The sequence below is a fragment of the Sus scrofa genome, chromosome 3 (assembly GCF_054392235.1).
Source record: "Sus scrofa isolate SSC_HxYL_T2T_F1_AM1 chromosome 3, Sscrofa_HxYL_maternal_Yorkshire_Landrace_v2.0, whole genome shotgun sequence".
Lineage (NCBI taxonomy): Eukaryota > Metazoa > Chordata > Mammalia > Artiodactyla > Suidae > Sus > Sus scrofa.
The window spans coordinates 130147152-130172814 of NC_139385.1; the positions used below are offsets into that span (position 1 = coordinate 130147152).

The following is a 25663-nucleotide window of genomic DNA, read 5'->3' on the forward strand; positions in this document are numbered from 1 at the left end:
AGGCATTCAAGGAAGAAATAGAAGTTCCCATCGTAGCTCATCAGAAACGAATCTGACTAGTATCCATGAGGACGTGGGCTCGATCCCTGACCTTGCTCAGTGGGTTAAGGATCCGGCATTGCCGTGAGCTGTGATCTAAGTCACAGACGAGGCTTGGATCCTGAGTTGCTGTGGCTGTGGCTAGCAGCTGTAGCTCCGATTCGACCCCTAGCCTGGGAACTTCTATATGCTGCAGTTGCAGCCTTAAAAAGAACAAAAAGCAAAAAAGGAAGAAATAACCTTAGCAATCTCAATTTTTTAAATTCTAGAGAATAGAAAAGGAGGGCGTATCCCCCAAGTCATCTTATGGTATGAGCATAATCTTGATATTAACACCTGATAAGGAGTTCCGGTTGTGGCTCAGCGGTTAATGAATCTGACTAGCATCCATGAGGACCCAGGTTTGATCCCTGGCCTTGCTTGGTGGGTTAAGAATCTGGCATTGCCATGAGCTGTGGTGTAGGTTGAAGATGCGGCTCTGATCCTGCATTGCTATGGCTGTGGCATAGGCCAGCGGCTACAGCTCCAATTCATCCCCTAGCCTGGGACCCTCCATATGCTGCGGGTACGGCCCTAAAAAGCAAAAAGAGAAAAGAAAAAACCTATCAAGCATAGTACAGAAAAGGAAAATTGTAAACCAGTCAGACTTATGAACATGGATTTAGAAATCCTTGACTACTTATTAGCAAAGCAGATCTAGTGTTATAAAGCAGGATAACATATCATGAACAAGTTGATTTTATCCCAAGAATGCAAGGTGAACATTAGTAAATCCACAGCGTAATTTGCCATGTTTTTTAAAAGATTATAGGATAATAAGCATAAGAACTTCTCAAAAGATTCTGGAAAAGCATATTTGTATATTGACTTTAAAAGCAAAACCAAAAAACACCTCTTTAAGGAGTTCGATGGTGGCCTAGCATTTTAAGGATTGGTGTTGTCACTGCTGTGGTGCAGGTTCAATCTCTGCTCTGGGAACTTTCGAAAGCCATGAGCACAGCTTAAAAATCCCAGAACAAACAAGCCTCTTTAACAGATAAGAACTCAATTACTTTAATATACTAGAGGGTCCAGAGGGAATTAAATACCACACCCCCACCAAAAGGATGACAGACTTCCTCTTTATAGGAAATACAAAAGTTTTCCCTTTAAGACTGGGAATAAGACCAAGAGTTTCTTCTTTAGCATCTTAAAGATCTTAGCCGGTGTTATAACGTGGGAGAAATTCTAATAAAATGAAAACGTTTTGTAGAGGGAGAACCACAAATGTCATTTGCAGAAAATGTGATTATATACTAACTGAACCTTCAGATAAAGTATTAAAATTAATATGTTTTGGTTAAGGATTTTGGATATTAAAAAGTCTGTTAACAGCATAATGTTTTAAAGTGAAAAGTTTATCATACTAGGAGGAACCTAGAAATAAGTCTGACAAAAAGTGTACACAGTTTCTGTGAGAAACAGCTTTGTTTAGACATTAAAGGAGACCTAAAAAAACAGATACCATTGGACAACTCAATATTTTAAACATGCCAGTTCTCCCCATATTAACTTATAATTTCAATGCATTCCCAATCAAAACTCCCAATGGGTTATTTCTCTGGTTCTTTTTAACAGCTGATACTAAAATTTAATGAAAGTGCAAAGAGCCAGGATTAGCCAAGACACACTTAAAGAACAAAAATAAGTAGAAAGACTTTCTCTGTTCTGATTTACACTCTAGAGTTAGATTTACTCTAAAGCTGCAGTTAAACTACTGCGTGGAAGGACAGACTAGTGGAACAGAATAGAGACCCCAGAAGAAATGGCCACTTAATTACTAACAGAGAAAACAGTACAAAGTAGTAGAGAGGAGTGACTTGTTTTGTAAATAAGATGAAATAAAATTGATTATTTGGGCAGCAAATTAAACCCTGCCTTACTCTGTGTTGAGTAGTCAACTGCATTTGGATTTTAGACCTAAATGTGGGAAAGTGGGATTTTAAAGTTAATAAAGATAATATAGGATGGGGTTCCCATCATGGCTTCCAGGAGAATGGAAGATATTTGTAATACATTAAAACAGCATAAGACTTAATTTTACATGCATCAAAAATTTTTGTCACTGGGGAGTTCCCATCATGGCTCAATGGTTAACGAACCCAACTAGCATCCATGATGATAAGGGTTCAATCCCTGGCCTTGCTCAGTGGGTTGGGGATCTGGCCCTGCCGTGAGATGTGGTGTAGGTCACAGATGCAGCTCAGATCCCATGTTGCTGTGGCTGTGGTGTAGGCTGGCAGCTACAGCTCTCATTTGACCCCTAGCCTGGGAACCTCCATATGCCTCGGGTTGTGGCTATAAAAAGACACACGCGCACACACACACACAAATTAAAAATCCCTAAGTAAAGGCAGCCAATAGAAAAATGGGCCAAAGATATTTGAATTTTCCAAGAGGACCTCGAAACGCTTAATTAGCATATGAAAAGATCCTCAGTCTCCTTAGTAATGGGGAAGGAAAATCAAAACCACAGCAGAATACTGCATATCTTCCAGATTGGGCAGTTTTTAAAAGTGACAATATCAAGTATTATTAAAGTCATGGAGGTGTTGCCGATGTGGTGCAGGGGGTTAATGATCTGGCTTGTCTCTTTGGAGGGGCTGGTTCTGTCCCAACCCCAGTGGGTTAAGAATCATGCATTGCTGCAAGTGTGGCTGAAAAAGGAAAAATAGATAACGTGATAGAGCAGTGGGAACTCCAGTACTGACATGGTAAGAGTGTAAATTTGCACAACCTCTTTGGAGTTAGTTTGAAATTGTTTACCAGAGTTTGAAAATATGCATACCCTGTGGTTCAGGATGTCAACTACTAGATATATACCTTAGATTGGAGAAACATGTACACATAATACCAGAATATGTGTACAGGAATGTTTATGGCATTATTGTTGTCAGTGGCCCCAAACTGGAAACAGGGTAAATATAGAATGGATAAATTCATTGTGTTTGTCCATTGAGATTCTGTACAGTATTGAAAATGGAAACTGAAAGGTCTGTAATAGAACTTGGGTGAATTGTACATAAAAATTTTTTAATAATTAAAACCAAATTATTGTTTAGAGAGAAGTATTTATGGAAAGTAGAATATTGTGTAACTCTGAGGGAAAGAAAAGATTGTGATAGAGCAGGGATTTATGAAAGGTGTTGCTAGGCAGTTTTCTGTTGAGCACCTTAGATGGTAGTTACACTTGTGTGTTGTCATTATTGTGTACTGTTGATTTTTGTACTTGTGTGTTTTATTTCATAATAATAAAGTTTTTAAACACTTAAGTATCATGCTCTGCTAATCACATTTTCTGATTAAGAAAAAAATTATTCTCAGCTCCCTTTCTGTAGCTCCCCTCTGGTCCTTATCACAGCAAAACTCATCAGAAGCATTTCTGTACTTGTTTGTGTTTCTTCACTTGTTTACTAAACTTACCACAGTTTGGCTTTCATCTTTACCAGAATGGCTTCGGTGTTGCTAAATCCATTGGTCAGGTTCTCATCTCTTAACCGGCTTTTAGCATCCTTTGGCATAGTCGATTACTTAGTCTTCACTCACATTCTTTTTGTTCTTTGGCCTCCAAGCGACCACATTGTTCCAGTTTTCTTTTTTCTCACTGGCTGTTTCCTCTCAGTCTGTCTCTTCCTGGTTTCTTCTCTCTTCAGCCTCTTAATGTGAAGTACCTTCAGTCCATAGGGCCTACCTCCTTTTTATTTTCTTGGTGATTTCATCCTTTTTATTTATACTGTTCTTATGTTGACTACTCCTCGATTTTTAATTCTAGCCTGAACCTCTTGTAAAGTCTAGGTTTCTATGTCCTATTTGATAATTACAGTTGGATATTTAATAATCTCCTCAAATTTATCATGTTAATTCCATAAGGAGAGGGCTGGAAAGCTCTACATCCCCTCCTAGGTTTTGCCCTATGCATTTGCCTGGTCCTCCTAATTCATATTCATTATAATAAAACTGAAATTGTGAAGCATAATTACTTCATTTAATCAAAACAACCTTTGCATGGGAAAGATAGCATTTAAACTTAAAAGGGTCCGAGGTTGCCAGTACATTTTTGCAAGTGGTTGTTGGATTTTTGAGCTGGAGTCCTTGTTACTGTATAAGACAGCCTTTCTCAACCTAAGTTCTTGGAGAAAATCCCTATGACCTGTATAGTTAGTTAACTTACTCTCCCATGCATCTAGAGTGGTACTTGTTATACATCCTTGAGAAAACTGGCAAAAACATCACTTTTCTGTTCAAAATAGACATTTTCTGTTCTGTGATTCAGATGAGGATCCCTTCTGAGAAAGGCTACTAAGAGAGAAACTTCACTCCTATAGATCTGAGTAATGCAGATCGTCATCTGCCTTGTGTTCAAGGCTGTAATAAAACTAATGCTTATGTGTACGATCCTACATTTTCATATATTTAGTAATACCTTCTCAGATGTGTTTGGTCTTTATGTGGTAACTATTTAAGGATTTTTATATTTACAGTATAAGTAGCTCTGTTTTCTGATTGATAGAAACACAAATGGGGGAAATGCATGTTTTCTATAATAAATATTTTCATTGGTGAACATTTATTTTAATATTATCTAGGCTATCAAGTACTAGCTCCAACTGCCTATTATGATCAGACTGGTGCCTTAGTGGTTGGCCCTGGAGCAAGAACTGGCCTTGGAGCTCCAGTTCGATTAATGGCTCCAACACCTGTTTTAATTAGTTCAGCAGCAGCACAAGCTGGTAAGTATAACTGATGTTTTAAGGGGTAATATTTTTCTGGTGTTGTTTGAGATATTTTAAAAATAGAAAATGGTTTTCTGGGTAGTTTTAAGAAGTATCTGAAATTTATTTTACCACAGCGGCGGCAGCAGCTGGAGGAACTGCAAATAGTCTAACAGGCAGCACAAATGGTCTATTCCGGCCAATTGGCACTCAGCCACCACCGCAGCAGCAGCAGCAGCAACAGCCAAGCACTAATCTGCAGTCTAATTCATTTTATGGGAGCACTTCTTTGACTAATAGCTCCCAGAGCAGTTCTTTATTTTCTCACGGACCTGGCCAGCCTGGAAGTACATCTCTTGGCTTTGGAAGCAGTAGCTCTTTGGGTGCTGCTATAGGCTCAGCCCTCAGTGGATTTGGTTCATCAGGTAAGTTTCTTTTTAAAATGAGTGCACTCTGTTGATTGGACCTGAGGTATATGTATTTGTTTTTAATATTAAGATAAACAGTAATAGCTTATAGTGCAGAAAAGACAGGAGTAAGATGCCAGTTGATTGGTTTAATTTTATAGAAGAAAAAACCACCTCCTGCAACATTTATAAGTGTTTAACTCATTTCAAGCAGCCCATCCTTTACTCAAATATAATACATTTTCCCTGGCTTTAAGAATTATATTACTCTAATTCTGGTTTTAGTAAGGTTTGTCTGGGACAACATATATTATGCTAATTATTAGCTCTTCCTTTTTCCCTACATAATGTTGCTTAAGGAAGTAAGTATTTTGCCATCTTAAGTTTCTAGTGTTTTTAAAATAATAATTATCTTTGCTCATCAGATGATTTATTATTAAATGCTAATAGTTATTTATGGTCTTTGCTATAAAATATAATGGAATGTTCTAAACAGATGCCCCTAAGAAACTACCAGTAGGCTTATCTTTATTTTAAACAGCTTAGCCTTTATCACTAAAAATTCATTGAAAAGGATTTTTTTCCCATATTCTCATTTTATGTTCAGTAGTTAAGAAATCCAAATTTAAATAGCTTCACAAAATAAATAATTTACCCACACAGACTGATTTTGTAACTGAGGAAGCACCAAATTCAGAGACCCACATTGATACCCTTGTACATACTCTGATATTCCCCGAGTATTTGAGTATTTAGGAAACATGGGGAAAGACATCTTATCCTCATTTTCTTGGCACGATTGATAGCCTTTTCTTTATGAGGGGCAGGACCATTTAGTCAGACTTCAAGGGATTTTTTTTTTCCCCCTGGTGTCCCAGAGACTTAAAATCTGCTTCTTATATATTTTCCCACCACATTAAATTATATTCTTCTCTGGTGTGGAAAATGGCAGAACACGTGCTAGTCATTACTAACTATGCTTGCCAGTATTCTAAGAAAATAGCTTCTGAACTTTTTAAACATTTCATATTTCTAAAAGGGATAGCCTAGAACAGCTATAACCTTTTAGTGCAGAATGCTTTTTTTTACAGTGAAATACAGCAGGGAAATATCATGTTTGCCTAATACAAAATTACGTAAAGAATGGGCACAGGAACTTCTGAGGGAAAATCTAGTGATTTGAGACTACTTAGTCCTTTAATTTTCCTGTTTGAATTTTTTCACTCCTTTTGGAACTTAGTATTTTTATCTCCAGTCCAAGCACTCCCATAGATGCATTTTTTGTTTCTCACACAGTTGACAAGCATTTTCCCCAAATAATCCCAAATTGCTAAAGCAAATTGAAAGGACCTATAACTTTAAAAAAGAGAAAAAAAGCTTGATGGAAATAACTGGTTTCTGAACAATACATTTTAGACCCTTAAATGAGCCAGTAAAAATAGAGAAAAGGTTTGATAAATCTTATGTTCCCTTTTCTAATAAAATGTCACTTACAGTCTGATACAGATTTGTAGCCCCCCCTTACCCAGTTCTTCCAAATTCCTATTTGTCCCTTAGTTAAGACGCATCCCCCTGCATTCAGGAACTATGTTTATATGCCCATGTACACACACAGTAACATGTACACAGTCATTCTCTTACCCATATGATGAAATTATAAATGCTTAACACTGTTAAATACTCCAGTTTATAACACAACTTGCCAGGAAGCTTAGCCATTGTAATATAGTAATTAAATCATCCTTTCTGTGGCCCATTATTTAGAATGTTCTTTTACATTTGAAAGTTTGTAATTTAACTTCTTATACATACACAGTTGATAAATGATTAGTGACTCCATTGTCTGTCTAGCCTCTTAGATATTTTAGGTATATTTTGTTTTATATTTTATAATCATACCGTTGCAGATAATTGAGGCATTAGATAATTTAAGTAGCCAGCCAGTTTATGTGTAAAGCTATTTCTGCAGTACTTTTAAGTGTTTGGCTAAGCTTTTCCTTTTTAGAATAAAATAATATTGCATGTGTCAAAGCTGGTTTCTTTGGTTATTTGCCAGGAGAATGATAGTGCTGCTTCTCCCATTAGAGAGCTATTGTCTTTTTACTTGTCTGTTAAACTGTTTTCTGAAATAAATAGAAATTTTAAATGTAGCCATGTTTTAGAAAAATCACTTTGACAGTGTCCTTTTAAATTAGCATAGTTAATGTAGCATATGTTGACAATTTTGCCAAAACCATCTCAAGAACTATTTCTTACAATAGTGTTTATTTTACTTTTTGCTATTAAAATGCATATAGTTACTTAGTGTTTCCCTACAATATGATATCTTAAAAAGTGAAAATTTCAATAAAACATGATCAGTCTTTCAGAAACCACACTGGCTATTTTTAAATGTTGAATACTGTTTATATAATATTTTACTTAATGCAGTAGCATGAGCCCGGTTTTTTTCCTTTATAGAAGTTTGAATTTGGTTAAACCAGTGTAATTAAGTTTCCTATCTATATTAATGAGCTTAACTTGGTCTACCATCATATGCTGTCCTTAATTTTTCTCTTTAATCTATACCCTTATGACCTACTTATAATTGACTTGGAATTAGAAAACCAAGACCTAATGGAGACTTTAAAATTCTCTTGAAGAGAATTAACCATATTGGTCCGAATATAGAGCTTGTTCTAAAAAAAAAAAAAAAAATTGACAAGTTAAGAAATATAATAGGAAATTACCTTAAGTATGAAAGACTCCAGTTTAAAAAGGCTTGAAAACCATAAAGAACATAACTTGAAAATAGGCTCTCTAAGTGAGACGTAAGAATTAAGAGTTTTGGACAGTCCTTTTAAACACTTGGTAAAGAATTTGATTATCCTGGAGTTCCCGTTGTGGCTCAGCAGAAACGAATCCTGACTAGTATTCATAAGGATATGGGTTTGATCTCTGGCCTCGCTCAGTGGGTTATGGATCTGGTGTTGGCTTGAGCTGTGGTGTAGGTCCCAGGCACAGCTCGGACCCCGCATTGCTGTGGTGTAGGCTGGCAGCTATAGCTCCAATTCGACCCCTAGCCTGGGAACTTCCATATGCCACAAGCGCAGCCCTAAAATGCAAAAAGAAAAAGAAAAAAGTATTTGATAATCCAAATATATGTTGATTAACAGCTAGATCTTAGGTTGCTCTTCTGAGCATGCATAGCTACATGGTAACGTGAACCTACCATCCCTGTGTGATTTTGCGGAGTCCAAAAAGAAAAAAGGACTTGAAAGTTGATAGTTGAATTGGGGATTCAGTTTTTTGTTTTTTTGTTTTTTTGGTTTTTTTTCAAAAAATTCAGTGTGTAGTACAGTAAGGGATGTGATGTAATTGTATACTGATCAGTCTTTACTTGAGTTAGGGGCTCACAAGGCCAGTAATAGAATCTTAGGAATTGGAAGATCCTGAAGGGTAAGTGAACACATGTCTTTGGTGGATAACAGTAATGAAACAAGCTATCAGTTTTCTACAAGGAAGTTTGGTTTTTTTCATATATATTTTGTAATTCAGTTGTTGAAGGATAGGGAGAATGTGTAGTGTGAAAAGTACTGTGAGGAGTAAGCTGCCATCTATATTTCACAGCTGACTAATATTCGGGCCAATATGGATAAAGGACTATGGTTTGAACACAAGTGAAAGCCAAATCAAATGTGAATGGCGAGGGAAATGTATTAATATTCTGTTTATCAGTATAATCTTTTCTCGGCATTGAGTTGAAGTCTAAGAACCTGGTTCCAGAGATTAGGACACTACCAAAATTTAACCTTATTGGAATTTAATCTCTAGCATATCCTAAAGCAGACAATTTCAGGGTTTATAAATCATACCAGGGTATTAAAGCACAGTAATCGTATGTATCAATGGTAAACATGTGTGAAATAGTGAACATATGACTGCTCTGTTAAGTATTTGGTTACTTTATTGGGGTGCATTTATACCCTTTTATGATTAATAAGTTAGTGTATATGTAGTTATCACAGTAATTATCTTCTCTATAATGTTTCTAAAAATAATTATTGTGATCACTCTGTTATTTCCCAGCAAGAGTTGGGGATAGGTTTTATTCAGTTTACACTGTATGTAATTAGGGTTTTTTTTATTTCTTCTTCAGTTGGCAGTTCTGCAAGTAGTAGTGCCACAAGGAGAGAGTCTCTATCTACTAGCTCTGACTTGTACAAAAGATCTAGTAGCAGCCTAGCACCCATAGGGCAACCATTTTACAATAGTCTGGGATTTTCCTCCTCTCCAAGTCCAATAGGCATGCCTCTGCCAAGCCAAACTCCAGGACATTCACTTACGCCACCGCCATCACTTTCATCACATGGATCCTCATCCAGTTTGCATTTAGGTAAAAAAAAAACCCAAAACCCTTTTTATTTGTATGTATACATGTAAGTGTATTTGTGTGTGTGTTTTATAATATGTGTAAAATATTTAATGTTGGATAAAACATGCCAAATTGCTTTTGCTTTTAGATATTAGCCTTTTGAAAAAGTGCTACTTTCCTGAAAATTCAAAGTGAGGGTCTAATATACAGTAAGGTAAAGACCCCTATTATATCTTATGTTCCTTTTATGAAATACAGTGGTGTGTTTTTTCTTGTCTGTGCTTTTTGATTTGTGTGTGTTTTAGATCATCTGAAAAGTCAATTATTTATACATGATAGTGAAACAAGTTTCATGATCAAAAGTTAATTGCACCCCGAAAGCAAAACATTAGTCACATAGTTATTGAACTTTAAATTAATTTAGTTTAGTACAATGGTTTTTACTTTGGCCTTTGAATGCCTGGCCATTTTACCGAAGGGTTATATTAACGGTATATGAATTGTGTTTGTGAGTTAGAGAATCTTACTATGTATGGGTTTGGTCCATATACTTCTTTTACTTTTGAATATGTTGTTTAAGAAAAAAATGTTCTAGGCTTGTACCCTTGAAGTTGGAATATTTAGAACTTCAAATTATATCTGTATATTAAAATTGCCCCCACCCCAAGATTACCGAATTGGCGGTCACCTTTTTCCCACTCCGGGAAGTATTTAACCATGTAGTTAATAGTATATTTTGAAGGGCATTTGGATACTAGAGGCTGTGTATGAATCCCTATCTCTTCACAGAAAGTATTTTATTAAAATTAGATTTTGGATTTTTATAATTGTAGTCATTTCAACCAAAACCGAGGGATTCTATTGATGATTTTTATGTCCTTGGAAAGATTTAAATCAGCTTGTGAGTTAAAAAGTAATGCTGTTTTTGTAAGCAGATGTAAGCTGTAATCATGTTTGGACACCCCCACCTCCACCCCCTGTCAAAGCTATAGCACTTTTTTTTCCTAAAGCTCAGTGATATAGTAAGTGTCCATGTAACAAAGGTATCTTTTATTGTTACCATCATTTAGATTTATGTTATTACAAAGAGGGCTGGATGTCTTTTTTAAAGACTGGTCCACCCCAAATTCTGGGCCTTATTACCTCTTGGGAGATATTGAATATATACGTCCAGTTAATTTATTTGTGGGGGGAGGTCCTAAGATCTGCTTTGCAGCACTATTTGTGTAAACTTAACCAGTTTGTAGTCTACAGCCTTCATTTATCTTTCCTTAGTCACAGGAGCTACTCAGTTCCTTATTTCTATTCAGACCCACTCCTTCCACTCCCATGTAAATATGATGTTGAGACTTTGAAATGGACACGAAAATTTGGAACAAAACAAATCTAAGAATAGACTTTTCATAATAGTTTGTGTTTTATTCGTTAGGATTATATTTGTCATGTCCTGTCATTTTCTTCATAGGTAAGTTTCAGATCAGATTCTGTCAACTGTTTCTGCTTATGTTGTGCTTTAGGGCCTGTATAAATGGCATTGTTCTGTATAGCTTGGTTAAAAATTGGATTATAAATGACTTTTTAGATGTCTCTAATTAAACAGCAATCTAGATATTTTTCTTTATACCATAAAGAATCCAGACATATACATGCTTACAAAAGGAATTCTAGTCAGTTAAGAGAAGTATTCATCATGTGGCCAGCAGTTCTGTATTATAGCTCAATACTTTTGTACCCATAGTTGAAGCTAAACTCCCTTATTTTAGCTCTAGCTTGAAATGTGGTATTTTAATACACTTTGATCAGAGTTCCCTGGTGGTACAATAGGTTAAGGATCCTGCATTGTCACTGCTGTGGTGTGGGTTTGATCCCTGTCCCAGAAACTTTCCAAATGCTGCAGGTGTGGCCAAAACAAACAAAAAATACACCTCTGATTGAAACTATCTATAGATTTTTTTTCCTTTTGTGATCCCTCAGTTTCATTTAGTTTTAGTTGTAGTGTAACTGGCAATGTTGTTTATTAACAAGGAATATATCCTGCCAGGTTGAAGATAATTTAGTAGATTTCATAAATTTTTTCTTTGCATAGTATTTATTGAGGGATATAATCTCTCCTTTGATTTCATGTCCCTGAATCACAATGCAAGACTTATACACTCTCTGGTTTAAAAAAATATTTTAAATTATATATCCTTGAAGTGAATTTCCTCATTGCGGGAGTCCTGGTTGTGGCGCAGCAGAAAAGAATCCGACTAGTATCCATCAGGATGTGGCCAGTCCCTGGCCTTGCTCAGTGGGTCAGGATCTGGTATTGCCTTGAGCTGTGGTGTAGGTCACAGACATGGCTCAGATCTGGCATTGCTGTGGCTGTAGTATAGGCCAGCAGCTGTATCTCTCATTCGACCCCTAGCCTGGGAATTTCCATATGCCGCAGGTGTAACCCTAAAAAGCAAAACAACAACAAAAAAATTTGCATAGCCATTTAAAAAATCTTACTGAGCTCACGTATTAGGATATAATGTCAAAAAAAGATATTCTTGGTTTCATTGGAATTGCTTTGAATTAGATTATTATGAGATTTTATGACATATAACCATTTTAGTTCTTGATAAGTTCAGATATCTATATTCTTAAAATATTGAATGAAACAGGTAACTTTTTTAATCTACCTCTGCCTTTGCCTTTGCTCGTGCTACTACTTGACTCACAAAAAAAGATAATAGCAGCATTGTGTTTCTGTCTTTCCAACAAAGATGTTCCATTTTTTAAAATAATTGTTCTTTAATCAACATAAGTGTATTTAGCAGGATGACTGGCAGTCTCTTTCTGATTGAAGAACAAGTGTTGATCTATAACCCAAAATATTTTTAAGATTTGCAACCTTGTTACTTTTTAAATACATTAAAGTCAGAAATATGATAATTTTATTTTCCATATTCTAGGATGAAATTTCTGAGAGATTCCTTTTTAAAAAACAATGATAGCCATAATATCATCATCATACCTTATAAAATTTATAATTTCTCATTACTGTAATTTCCCTAATTGACTTAAATGTCATTTTAAAAAAAATAGTTGTGTTTGAATCATGGTCCAAAAAGGCCCATCATTTGTTTGATATGTCCTTTGATTTGGAACCATTTCCCCATTCTCTCTTTTTTTTTCTTTCCATTTATTTGTTGAAGAAATTTTGTCCTTTTGAGTATCCCACATTCTTAACTTTGGTGATATTTTTCCCATGGTGGTATTTAACATGTTCCTCTACTTGGAATTTCCCGTAAAATGGAATCAAATTAGAGTTTCTGCCACAGTGCAGTGGGTTAAGAATCCGACTGCAGCAGCTGGGGTCACTACAGAGGTTTAGGTTTTATCCCAGCCTGGCACAGTGGATTAAAGGATCCCATGTTGCTGCAGCTACAGCTTCGATTGAAGCTAGGCTCAGATTTGATCCCTGGCCTGGGAACTTCTGTATGCTGCTGCAAGTGTGGCCATTTAAAAAGGGGTGAGGGGGATTAAATTTAGAGGCTTGATCTGGTTGTTAGTTTGCTTCATTATTTGATTTTTTGTTTATATGGTTTTGTATTTTCGTTTTGCACTATACCAGGAAACACATGTCTAATTATTTCCATTGTGAGGTTGTCAGCCAGTTCCACCTAACAGCTTAGCAGCTTTTGATCATTGCCTAAACATTTCTTCAGAGATTGCAAAATCATTGTGCACTAATTCTGTCATTCCTTCTACATTCATTAGCTGGAATTTTTCTATGGAAAAGAACTTTCATCAGTTGTGAGGTTACCCTGAAATACATAGTTCATATAGGTGTCACAATAATGCTTGATTTCTTTTCCTTTATTTTCTGGAATGAATTGATGCCGTAGCAGCTTCTAAAGGTAACTTGTGGGGGTTTGTTTTTGTCACCTGCAGATTGATGGATTTTAGGATAATTGATGTGTTTCAGTACATTGCAGTCTGAGATAACACAGTTTATATCTTTTCTTGATCCTAAAATATTACCGTCTTTGGCCATTTGGAGTCCCTTCTAATTGGTTCCCATGTTCACTACAACGTTTAAAAAGCAACATTTATGAGGAAAAGACCAAGAAAAGGGAACAATTTTAAGATTAGTGGGTTTTATCTTGAAATGCAAAAAGCTGTGTCAAATTCTGCACTTCAAGTTCAGCATTGAATATTACGTGGATGCTTTTCTATTGACTTACAAAGATGTTGTCAAAAACTTCTACCTGAAGTTGTTTTTTAAATTATTCTCTGTGATAGAAGTCAGTCTCTTATTTTGAGGTACTTCACTCCCTGTGAAAAAACATTAAATGTTTCCAGTATTGTTTTATTTTTTACTCATCCACCTAGAGTAGCTAACTTGTTCTTTTTGTTCCTTGAGTAAACATTTAAAATATATTAGTGATTTCTGATTTAATCTTTATGCTCATAGTAATTAGATTGATATGGAACTTCTTGAGTATAAAGTAGCATTTTGATATTTTTGTTTGACAGTCTAATGGCATCTTCTCTTGTTACCTCTTCATTTTTGAACTGGCTTTTTTTTTTTTCCATAAGAAAGGGGTATTAGAAAGTCTAATGTAAGCTTTGAACTCAGTGAAATTAGTTAACCTGAAGGTGGCTATCACTTTTGAAAATTCATTAATGTCATATATTCAGTAATCAAATAGTGGTTTGTAGTGGTTTTGTCTGTTGAAATTGCTGACTTTTGGCAGATTTGATCACCTGCTTTTCTTAGAATGAGTTGTTTAAGAATTAAACAAGAGTAGCCTTATTGGTTGTAAGGCTATGTGCAGTTTTTCTGAGTTTTATATATGGTCCTTAAAGCAGAAAATAATATAAAATTAAAGTTTTCATTGAAAGCATTATCTTTTAAGTAACTTGTTCTCCTATAACTTAATAACATTCGATAGTTTTCTAAAGCACCTTCATATTCATTATTTCATTTCATCCTAATTGTTAACATAGACTGGCTGAGTGATAAGCCCATTAAAGATGAGAAGGTTATAAGTCATATTAGCCCAAGAGATTTGCCCAGACCAGTAAACGACAGAAGTGAGGCTAGAACCCCGTTCTGACTCTGATGTTATCTTTTTATTTTCTGTTATGGTATTCTATTAATGAATTGAACAATTTTACAGAGTATGTCAATAATAATATTCTAGTCAGCCTCTCATACCTCACTTCACAGTGGCATAGGTTATGTATTTTTTTAAATATAAATGTAAGGTTGGAATTCTGTTGTGGCTCAGTGGAAACGAATCTGACTAGCATCCATGAGGACGCAAGTTCGATCTCTGGCCTCGCTCAGTGGGTTATGGATCGGGCATTGCCATGAGCTCTGGTGTAGGTTGCAGATGTGGCTCGCATCTGAAGTTGCTGTGGCTGTGGCGTAGACCAGTGGCTACAGCTCCAATTCAACTGCTAGCCTGGGAACCTCCATATGCCGCAAGTATGGCCCTAAAAAGCAAATATATGTATTATTTGTCTAGTAAGGTTACTAGACTTCTAGATCCCTTTCTTTCTCGATTATTCTTGAGATTTATAGAGAAGCTCTTGCGGACGTTTTTAAAGTCCAAATATGTTATCGACTCTAGGAAGTAAGAATATGTGTTATCGTAAGGTAAGCAACTCAGGGACTGGCTATAGATAGGACAACATATTCAGTTCAGCTCTCAACAGAATACTATTTACAAGTTCCTTTGGTGGTATATATGAAAGTACTGCTTCAGCCCATTGATGTGTCTAAAAGTCATTTATTGTTGAGTATGAAATACTCATGTGAAGAAGTTCTAAATTACTAATGTGGAAGAATTTGTTTCATTTCTGTATACAGCGTATCAGTCTTAGTAGTGGTGTGGGGTCACAGTGATTAATTTTTGCCCTTAAGTTTGGTTCATTATCATTTAGTGATAGTTTCTGTTACTTTGTGTTTCTAATGACTGAGAATGTTTTCACCAGTTAATTCAGTTAAGATAATCTCAGATTTGAGACTAGAAAATACCTGAAGATCTGTTTCATTGGTTCAGCATGTCAGAATTACTTGGAGTGCCTGTTTAAAATAGGATGAGGAGGTGAACAGTTTGGAAATATGTGGCATCAGTTTTTGCTTGTTACAATGATGTTGGGATTCTGTTAACATTCTGTTAACATTAATTAGCCAGCAGCCAGACGCTAAACTTTTCATTTAAAAAAGGATTATCCCACTGAAATTTCTAGTAACAACACTCACATGGAGAGACACACCTTGGAACAATTTATAGTGGACATACTACAGCATTACTCCAGTTCATACTTCTTTTTAATTCATAATTCCTGGATCTGTTTTGTGTTATATGAGCCTTTGATTTTTGTCCCCATTATCTCCTTAATGCATTGTTCTTCTTCCTGCCTCTGTCCTTCCATTGACCTGAAGTCCCCTTGCCATTGCATATTTTAAATTTTTGAAAAAATCTTATTGGGTGAGAGAAAAATAGAAAAGTCTGGTCTCTTACTGTGTATGTTTTTAAATTCTTTTTTCCCTTGATAGGTGTTTTTGCAAGTTGTAGCTTTTTCTTTCTTTAATTTATTGTCTACAATTCTGTGTATCATTATTTACTATCATTTGTTTTCCTTTTTATTCATTGGCCCTACCTTTCCTTCATACTTGCATTTCAGCTCCTCATTCACTTGTTTCTCTATCTTATCCTTCCTACTGGTAACACATAAGCTATCATGTGCCTTAAAAATTATTTTAATCTACCAAGAATTCACCAGGAACTCACATCATTGCAGTGTTTATATGCTAAATATGTATATTAAGTAAACATAGGATCAGAGGACTAACTCTTAAAATATAGGCAGATGTGGTCCATCACAGATCAGTGGCCTTAGCCACATAACCTTTAAAAATGGAAGCAGCAAGGATTTCATGGGGGTGACATGGAAAATTGACCTATCTTCCATGTTTAGAATATTTTTACATGAGACTGTTTCTTAACCAGGAAAAAGTCTATTGCAAGAAGGGCAAGATCATTACACTATAAACTATAAAGCATAACCAAAGTTAAAGACAGATAAATGGGAGGACCTGCAAGTTTATGACTTGAAAGACTCAGTACTATAAAGATACCATGTTGGGAGTTCCCTTTGTGGCTCAGCAGTAACGAACCTGACTAGTATCCAGGAGGATGTGGCTTCAATTCCTGGCCTTGCTAATTGGGTTATTATTATATTCTTGAGATTGTATTATCTGAGCTGTGGCTCAGATCTGAAGTTGCTGTGCCTATGGTGTAGGCTTGTAGCTATAGCTCCAAATTCAACAACTAACCTGGAAACTTCCATATGCAGCATGTGCAATCCTAAAAAAAGCAAAAAAAAAAAAAAAAAAGATACCACGTCTTTTGTTTTCAGGCCATACCCACAGCATATATTTTCCTGGGCCAGGGATCAAATCCGAGCCACAGCTGCAGCCTACACCTAGCTGTGACAACACCAGATTTTTAACCTGCTGCATCAGGTCAAGGATCAAACCTGAGCCACTGCAGAAACAACACTAGATCCTTAAACCACTGGTCCACAGCAGGAACTCCCCAAGTGTCTTCTAATTGATGTATAGATTTAGCACAGTCTGTGTAAGAATTTTTCAGGCTTTTTAAAAAAATTGACAAGCTTATTTACTTCATGTTAATGGAAAGACAGAATCAAAAACAGTCAAGACAGTCTTGAAGAACAAAATTAGAATTTAATAACTTTGACAGATATCAAACGTTTTATAAAACTACAGTAACTAAAATTGTGGTATTAGCACAAAGGTAGAGAAATAGATCAATGGAATCCAGAAATAGACCTGCTAATTTAGCTGCCTGACTCATGGCCACAGTGCCAGTCTTGTGTATGTGGGAAGGATGGCCTTTTTTACTAAGTCGGACTAGAGCAATTAAATATCCAAATGGGGAGAAAGCAGCCTTGACTACTCTTTCTTTCTCTCATTCACATACAATTTCATTCTCAAAGAAATGAAGAAACTTGCTTGTGGTCATGAAGTTATTAGTAAGGAACAAAATTTTTGAGCCCACTTGTCTCTGGTTCATTCCAAGATGATGTCACACTACTTCTCAAAGGATGTTTTTATTTGTCTACTATCTCTCTGAAGAAAGAAGGGATCTTTTCCTTTCCCTAAGTTTAGAATTTTTGTGAGCTTTTTATGAAGTTATGGAAAATATAATTTAGCCTGTTGTGAGTTCGTGGAAAAAGTGAATTTGAATGTCAGTATATCGGTATTTTTCACTTGTCAGTAATGACTTTTAATATAAAATAATACTTTTTTTCCTTTCCTTCAAGGGTCTCTTAAAGTATTACTTATTTCTTTTCTTTTCTTTTTTTTTTTTTTTTTTTTTGTCTTTTTGCCATTTTCTTGGGCCGCTCTCGCGGCATATGGAGGTTTCCAGGCTAGGGGTTGAATCAGAGCTGTAGCCACAGGCCTGCACCAGAGCCACAGCAACGCTGGATCTGAGCCACGTCTGCAACCTACACCACAGCTCACGGCAACGCCGGATCCTTAACCCACTGAGCAAGGGCAGGGATCAAACCCTCGACCTCATGGTTCCCAGTCGGATTCGTTAACCACTGTACCACGACGGGAACTCCAAAATATTACTTATTTCTTAAATTAGAACTGATGAGGAGTTCCCGTTGTGGCGCAGTGGTTAACAAAGAAGTATCTGTGAAGATGCGGGTTTGATCCCTGGCCCTGCTCAGTGTGTTAAAGATCTGCCACAGGTGTGCCCCTAAATACCAAAACACTGATCGAGAAAAGGGTCCATACATGGTATTTTAAATAGAATGTTGATAAGCTTGATTTATACTAAAACTAATCCCTATTTTATATTTACCTTTTTGAAGGGGCGGGGCACACCTGCAGCGTGTGGAAATCCCTAGACGAGAGGCTGAATCAGAGCTACTGCTGCCAGCCTACGCCATAGCCACCCACAGCAGCACCAGGTCCGAGCTGCATCTGCAACCTACACCACAGATCACAGCAATGCCAGATCCTTAACCCACTGAGTGGGGCCAGGGATCAAACCCTCATCCTCATGGATATTAGTCAGGTTTGTTACCACTGAGCCACAAAAGAGAATTTCTATGTTTATCTTTTGTGTATACTTTTATTGGCCTCCATTTATGAATTATAGGGTCTGAACAAAATTTTTACATATTAATTTATTTAGCCAGTGTCAGATACCTATATGCCTGACTGCTTGACTGGAGAGATACTGTTGAAAAGACATAATCCAGAGTTCCTGAGTGGCTCAGTGGAAACAAATCTGACTAGTATCCATGAGGACACAGGTTCAGTCTCCGGCCTCAGTGAGTTAAGGATCTGGCGTTGCCATGAGCTGTGGTGTAGGCCTGCAGCTGTAGCTCCAGTTCGACCCCTAGCCTGGGAACTTCCATATGCCACGGGTGCAGCCCTAAAAAGACCAAAAAAAAAAAGGAAAAACATTCTACACACGTCATATTTGCTTTTTTGTTGTGAAGTAAACCAGCAGTTACAGTATAAATGATTGTAATGCTATTGCCTTATTGCACTTTATTTAATAATTCCATCTTATAAAAACATATTCTCTGCATTAGAATTATTACCTTTCCTTCATGGTTTTTTCTTTTATACCAAATTTACCACAGACTGAATTATATTAGAGTTACTCCTGGGTTTCCTCCCCTCATTAGATTAGAAACAGGAAAGCTCAGACATTTCTGCACAGCTGTAAGAGTACAGTGACCCTTGAACAACGCGGGCTTATACTGCCCAGCTCCGCTTAATACATAGAGTTTTTTCCCAAAAATCGGGGGGGAGGGGAGTTTTAGAGATTTGCGACAATGTGAAAAGATTCACAGGTTAACCACATGGAAATACTGAAATACTGGAAAAAAAGGAAAATTTAGGTATGTTGTGAATGCATAAAAGTATATTTAGATGGACATACATAAAACATAAAATGTGTTAATCAACTGTTTGTTACCACAAAGGCTTCTGGTCAATAGTAGACTATTAATAAAGTTTTAGGGGAATCAAAAAAAAATACATATTTTTGGGGCATGGGATGGGAGTCAGTGCTCAGCCCCCAAGCTGTTCGGAGATCAGCTGTACTCAGATCTCAATCTCAACAAAATGTCTGAGCAATTGAAGTTAAATAGCTTTCTGTCTATGTCATTGATGAATTTATTTTTGGATACTGGATACTTATTTTAAAATTATTTTACATACATAGATTTACATACACTTTTACCTTAAAGCATTATTTGACTGTTGTACTCTGTGTTCTCCCATCAGTGTGTTTGTTGAGATCCTACTCTGTAGAAGCACTTTGAAAAGTTTTAAGGCGGTCAGTTGTGAACTTCTTATTTTTGCATCCTTGTGTTTTGTTTTTTTGGTTTGGGGTAGATTTAGGTTTTATTTACTTTTTTATTTAGTTTTGCTTTTTAGCGCCATACCACAGCATAATATGGAGATTCCCAGGCTAGGGGTCAAATCGGAGCTGTAGCTGCTGGCCTACACCACAGCCATCAATACAGGATCCAAGCCGCATCTGCGACCTACACCACAACTCACGGCAACACCGGATCCTCACTGAGCAAGGCCAGGGATCAAACCTGCGTCCTCATGGATGCTAGTAAGATTCATTAACCCCTGAACCACCACGGCAGGAACTCCGGTGTAGGTTTTTAGAGTGTCTTTTTATTAGAATGTCTTTAGAGTGTCCTCATGTTCAGTAATCACACAGGTAGTTTTCATTAAAGATATAAGATCCAGGCAGTTCTTAAAATCATGCAAGCCTTTTTGCATGATGGAATAATGGAAATTGGCAAGGTGAGTAGAGATAGAAATGATATACTAGTCTGAACTACATAGTTCATATGTTAAAAATTCAGTGTTTAAATGCTCTTTGATGAAGGAGAGAAGATTATTAAATGTCTTTTGTCTCCCTCTTACCTTTATATTTTTTAAAAGTTTAAGCATTAGATACTAAAAAGTAAGGTTAATTACTTAGTTGCTTTTAGAAAAAAATTATGAGCAATAGAAATGAAAGCAGATTTTTATTTTGGTTTGTAGTTTGCATCTGATGTTGTTTGCTTATGTCTTGTCATAAAATGTACAGATTTAAAGTAGAATACTTGACATATTTATGCTTTTTGCTTTTTATATTAGCCCCTTAAGATGGTATGGAAGATTATGCTTTTTATTTTATGGCCACACCTGCAGCATGTGGAAGTTCCTTGGCCAGAGATTGAATCTCAGCTGCAACTGCGACAACTCTGGATCCTTTAACTATACTTTTAACTGGAATTATGTTGGTTTTTAAATTGATTGATGGAGTTCCCATTGTGGCTCAGCACTAACGAACCCAACTAGTATCCATGAGGACATGGGTTTGATCACTGACCCTGATCAGTGGATTAAGGATCTGGATTGCCATGAGCTGCAGTGTAGATTGCAGACAAGGCGTGGATCCCGCATTGCTATGGCTCTGGCATAGGCCAGCGGCTACACCTCAGGTTTGACCCTTAGCCAGCAAACTTCCACATGCCTCAGGTACAGCCCTAAAAAGACAAAATAAAATAAATTGATTGAAGTCTCACTCTTTCCCCAATTTTTGTGTCTTTGTATGGCAGATATATAGTTTAAAAATTTACGTGGTTTATTCCCCATGTAACCTCAAGCATATCCCAGATTTAAGAATGAAATGTGTGCCGTGGGAACAGCCCTAGTAAAGGCAAAAAGACAAAAAAAAAAGAATGGTATGTGGCCTTAAGTGTTCTTCATGGGGTATAGCAGAGTATAACTGAAAGCTTTAAATGAATTATTCAGATATCATAGTAAAAAAAAAGTAAAATTCAGGCTAGTTATTAGCTATGCATCCTTGTATGAGAATTTACCAAGTATTTAGCCTCTTTAAATCTATTGTGTCACGAGTGAAATGGAGATAATATCTCTTTCTTAGAGTGTGGTTAAGATGCATTATATATTAGTGTTCTAGGGCTGCTGTTACAAATTACTACAACTAAATGGCTTAAAGCAAATTTATTGTCTCACGGTTCTGAAGGCTAGAGGTCAAATTAATGTATCAGGGCCATACACCCTTTGGACCACCTCTCCATCTTTGGACCTGTGTAACCTAGAAAACAAGTTACCTGCTTCCAAAATGCAGTCATGTGATAGGCGTAGGATAGACATTCCCATCCGCAAAATGCAGAAATTAGAAGGATGAAAAGGCTTTCTAATTCCAAAGAAATCTGAAAGCCAGCAGAGCAAAGTCCATTGTTTCAAGGACTTAGAATAATCATCTGTGGCTAGGTGCTCACTCTGTGCTCAGTATCTCCTGGAGCAGTCCCTTCACCCATCTGGCCGTTTATGGCTCTGACCTAAGAATCATTCTTTTTCATTTTGTCCCATCTCTTTCCTTTTCAGTCAGTCCAGTCTGGCAGTGCTTCTGCTGATAGGAATTCTCAAAAACATTGTTGGTCTTCCATTAATATCAAAGGATTGTCCAGTGACATCCACTGGCTGTTTCCTTAGCACTTTATCTAGATAAGCTAAGACTTCACAATCATGTGCTGGTTTTCTTTTGCTTATTAACAGTTCTTTCTTCTCATTATCTCCTTTCTCTCTTATTGTATCATAAGCAACTAAAAGAAACCAAGTCATGTCTTCAGCACTGTGCTTGGAAATCTCCTTGGCTAAACATCCCAATACAAAGTTATGCTTTTCACCCAGTATGTTATGTTTTAGCCAAGTTTTCTATCACTTTATAATGAAGATTGCTTTTCCTCCAGTTTCCAATAATATGTTCCTCATTTCCTTCTGAGACCTCACTTGGAGCATCTTTAGTATTCATATTTCTACCCACATTGTACATGATGATGTATTCTCTAAGATGATGAAGCTTTCTCCATTGTATTTCTCATATGTGCCTGAGCCCTCACCAGAGTTGTCTTCAATATCCATGTTTCTACCAAAAACCTCCTCAAGGCTGTCTAGGCTTTTTCTGTTATATACCTCAAAAGTCTTCCATCTTCTGCTTATTACCTAGTTACAAAGCCACTTCACATTTTCAGGTGTATGTTATAGTAGCACATCATTCGTGGTACCAAAATTTATATTCATTTTCTAGGGCTGCTGTGGTAGGTTACTACAACTGAGTGGCTTAAAACAAAGCAAGATAAACTTTTGTGGAACACAATTCAATATATTACATCATTTTATGTAGAGTTGACTACCTCAATGTCCAGTCAAGAATGCTCAAGTGGGAGTTGCCATTGTGGCGCACCAGAAATGAATCCAGCTAGGACCCATGAGGTTGCAGGTTCAATCCTCGGCCTTATTCAGTGGGTTAAGGATCTGGTGTTGCCATGAGCTGTGGTGTAGGTTGCAGACACAGCTTGGGTCCTGTGTTACTGTGGCTGTGGTATAGGCCGGCAGCTGTAGCTCCAATTCGATCCCTAGCCTGGGAACCTTCATATGCCTCAGGTGTGACCTTAAAAAGCAAAAAAAAAAAAAAAAAAAAAAAAAGCATTCTCAAGAGGTAGTTGCCTTTTCCTAGGTTGAGTTAGACTCACAATAGTTGCTTTTTTGTTTATCAACAAATTGATATATGTCATGGACCCTTAGGGTGTCTAGCCAATAGTATCAACCATGAATATTGTCATTAATTGGTCTTTCCAAAGTAGGTAAAGAAATTGATTATATTGAACACACAAAACCTATTTAAGACAGGATTCCAGGGAGTTCCTATCGTGGCGCAGCGGAAGCAAATCCGACTAGGGACCATGAGGTTGCACGTTCAGTGCCTGGCCTCACTCAGTGGGTTAAGGATCCAGTGTTGCTGTGAGCTGTAGTGTAAGTCGCAGGCTCGGCTTGGATCCCGAGTTGCTGTGGCTGTGTTGTGTAGGCCAGCAGCTACAGCTCCCAATTGGACCCCTAGCCTGGGAACCTCCATATGCTGCAAGTGTTGCCCTAAAAGGACAAAATAATAATAAATATATATATATATATATATATATATATATATATGGGATTCCAGATCTCAAGACAAAGGTCAGACTAACATGATCCTTTGGAAGATTACTTTCCTTTCCTTTCTTTCTTTCTTTCTTTTTTCTCTTTAGGACCACACCTGCGGCATATGGAGAGGTGCCAGCCTACACCACAGCCACAGCAATGTGGGATCCAAGCCACATCTGCGACCTACACCACAGCTCATGGCAACCCTGGATCCTTAACCTGAATGAGGCCAGGGATGGAACCCACAACCTGATGGTTCCTAGTCAGATTCGTTTCTGCTGTGCCATGATGGGAACTCCCCAAAATTACGTTTTTAATATTAGAAATGTGTTTCCTCAGGAGTTCCCATCATGGTTCAGCAGAAACCAATCCAATTAGTATTCATGAGGTTGTGTTTGTAGGTTGCAGACACAGCTCATATCTGGCGTTGCTGTGGCTATGGCATAGGCTGGCAGCTGTAGCTCCAATTTGACCCCTAGCCTGGGAACTCCATATGCTGTATGCGCGGCCCTAAGAAGAAGAAGAAAAAAAAAAAGTGTGTTTACTCCTCTGGTGCAACCAGATTGGTGGTGTCTCTGGAACAAAGGCTCAATCCCTGGCGCAGCACATGAGTTAAGGATCTGGCATTGCCACAGCTGTGACATAGGTTACCACTGTAGCTCAGCTCTGAAGCCTGGTCCAGGAACTTCCATATGCTGTGGGGAAGGCCAAAAAAGTGTGTGGGGGGAGAGAAATACGTAAGCAGTACCCCAAATGATTTGTGCGCATATCAAGAAGCACTGCTCTGAAATCTTGTTTCCCACTAAAGTCTGGCATCATTCAGATAAATGTACTAGCAAGTCAAATTATCCATGGCTCTTACAGTCTACTCTTGAATGTTCCATATGCTTCTTTTGAAAAGCAATCAGGAAAAAAAAAAAAAAAAAATGAACTGAGGTTACTAAGTGGATTGGCTTATGAGCTAGAAATGACTGAAGGTAATCCCTTCAAGTGTAATAGACCATCTTCATTTTAGACTTTTTCCAGCTATTCATTCTATATCATTTATCCTTTGTCTGCTCCAACTAGGTAGTCATCTTTCATTGTCATCTTACCATCTTGAGCTTTCCAGAACCTTGCCCTCTGAAACAGATTCTGCCTGGCAGCTTATATGTAAAATTGTACCCTTTTCAGAACCAGAATCTACTTGGATTACCATTTTTATTTGAAATTAGTGGTTGACAACCTGCTCTAAAATGAAACCTTAAATGAACTTGATTCTAATTGATTAACCTCCAAACTTCTATCCAGATAATCTTAAGATAATCTTTTTGTAATAAAAACTATCCGCTTAGGGTAATTCAGTAAGTCTTGGACAAGGCTCAAGAATCTGTGTTTTTAGGAGTTCCCATCATGGCTCAGTGGTTAGCAAACCCTACTAGTGTCCATGAGGATGCAGGTTCGATCCCTGGCCTTGCTCAGTGGGTTAAGGTTCCAGCGTTGTTGTGATCTGTGGTGTATGTAGGTCATGGGCTCAGATCCCGTGTGGCTATGGCTGTGGCATAGGCCAGCAGCTTCAGCTCTGATTGAACCCCTAGCCTGGAAACCTCCATATGCCACATTTGCCTCATTCAGCTGTCATGAATGAACTTGATTGATAACAAATAAATAACATATAAGGAGCAGCACAGTACTGTGATTAAGTTCTGACCTAGGAGTCCTGGCTGACTAGCAGCTGCATACATGTCACTTTTGGACCATGTTGACTCCGTCTTTGAAATTGTAATGCAGATCTCCGTGTCCTATACAGTCTTATTCAGCTAATGATTAAGAAGTGATAAATGATAGGGGTGATGTCAGTGATTAATTGAAGGGACTGTTAATCCTTTAATGCATTTGGTATAGGACACATCTGCTTTTGGACTACCAGTAGCAGTGGTATGAATATAGATAGCCTATTTGTATATTTGTTTTTAACTAATTTTGGAATAATTTCAGACTTAAGAGAACGTCATTAACAGTAATAAAAAAAAAATCCCATTTATCCCTCTCCCAGATTCTCCAAGTGTTATTTTAC

At 37.1% G+C, this 25663-nt stretch overlaps 1 protein-coding gene and 1 long non-coding RNA gene across 51 annotated transcripts in view; one reads left to right on the forward strand and one right to left on the reverse strand.

Annotated features, from left to right (window-relative positions):
• Positions 1–25663, reverse strand: part of LOC146404936 (uncharacterized) — a 639839-nt gene that overhangs the window by 447560 nt on the left and 166616 nt on the right. The gene's annotated exons all lie outside the window — the stretch shown is intronic.
• PUM2 (pumilio RNA binding family member 2) overlaps positions 1–25663 on the forward strand; it is a 107133-nt gene that overhangs the window by 62212 nt on the left and 19258 nt on the right. For 22 of the 50 annotated variants that reach the window (XM_085019740.1, XM_085019741.1, XM_085019756.1 and 19 more), the window contains 3 exons: positions 4665–4808; positions 4928–5215; positions 9336–9572. In XM_085019740.1, the coding sequence (XP_084875866.1) occupies positions 4665–4808; positions 4928–5215; positions 9336–9572 (669 nt within the window). Of the gene's footprint in view, positions 1–4664; positions 4809–4927; positions 5216–9335; positions 9573–10980; positions 11017–25663 lie in introns of all 50 variants that reach the window. The other 28 variants (XM_085019753.1, XM_021087804.2, XM_013996323.3 and 25 more) reach the window with 2 other exon arrangements.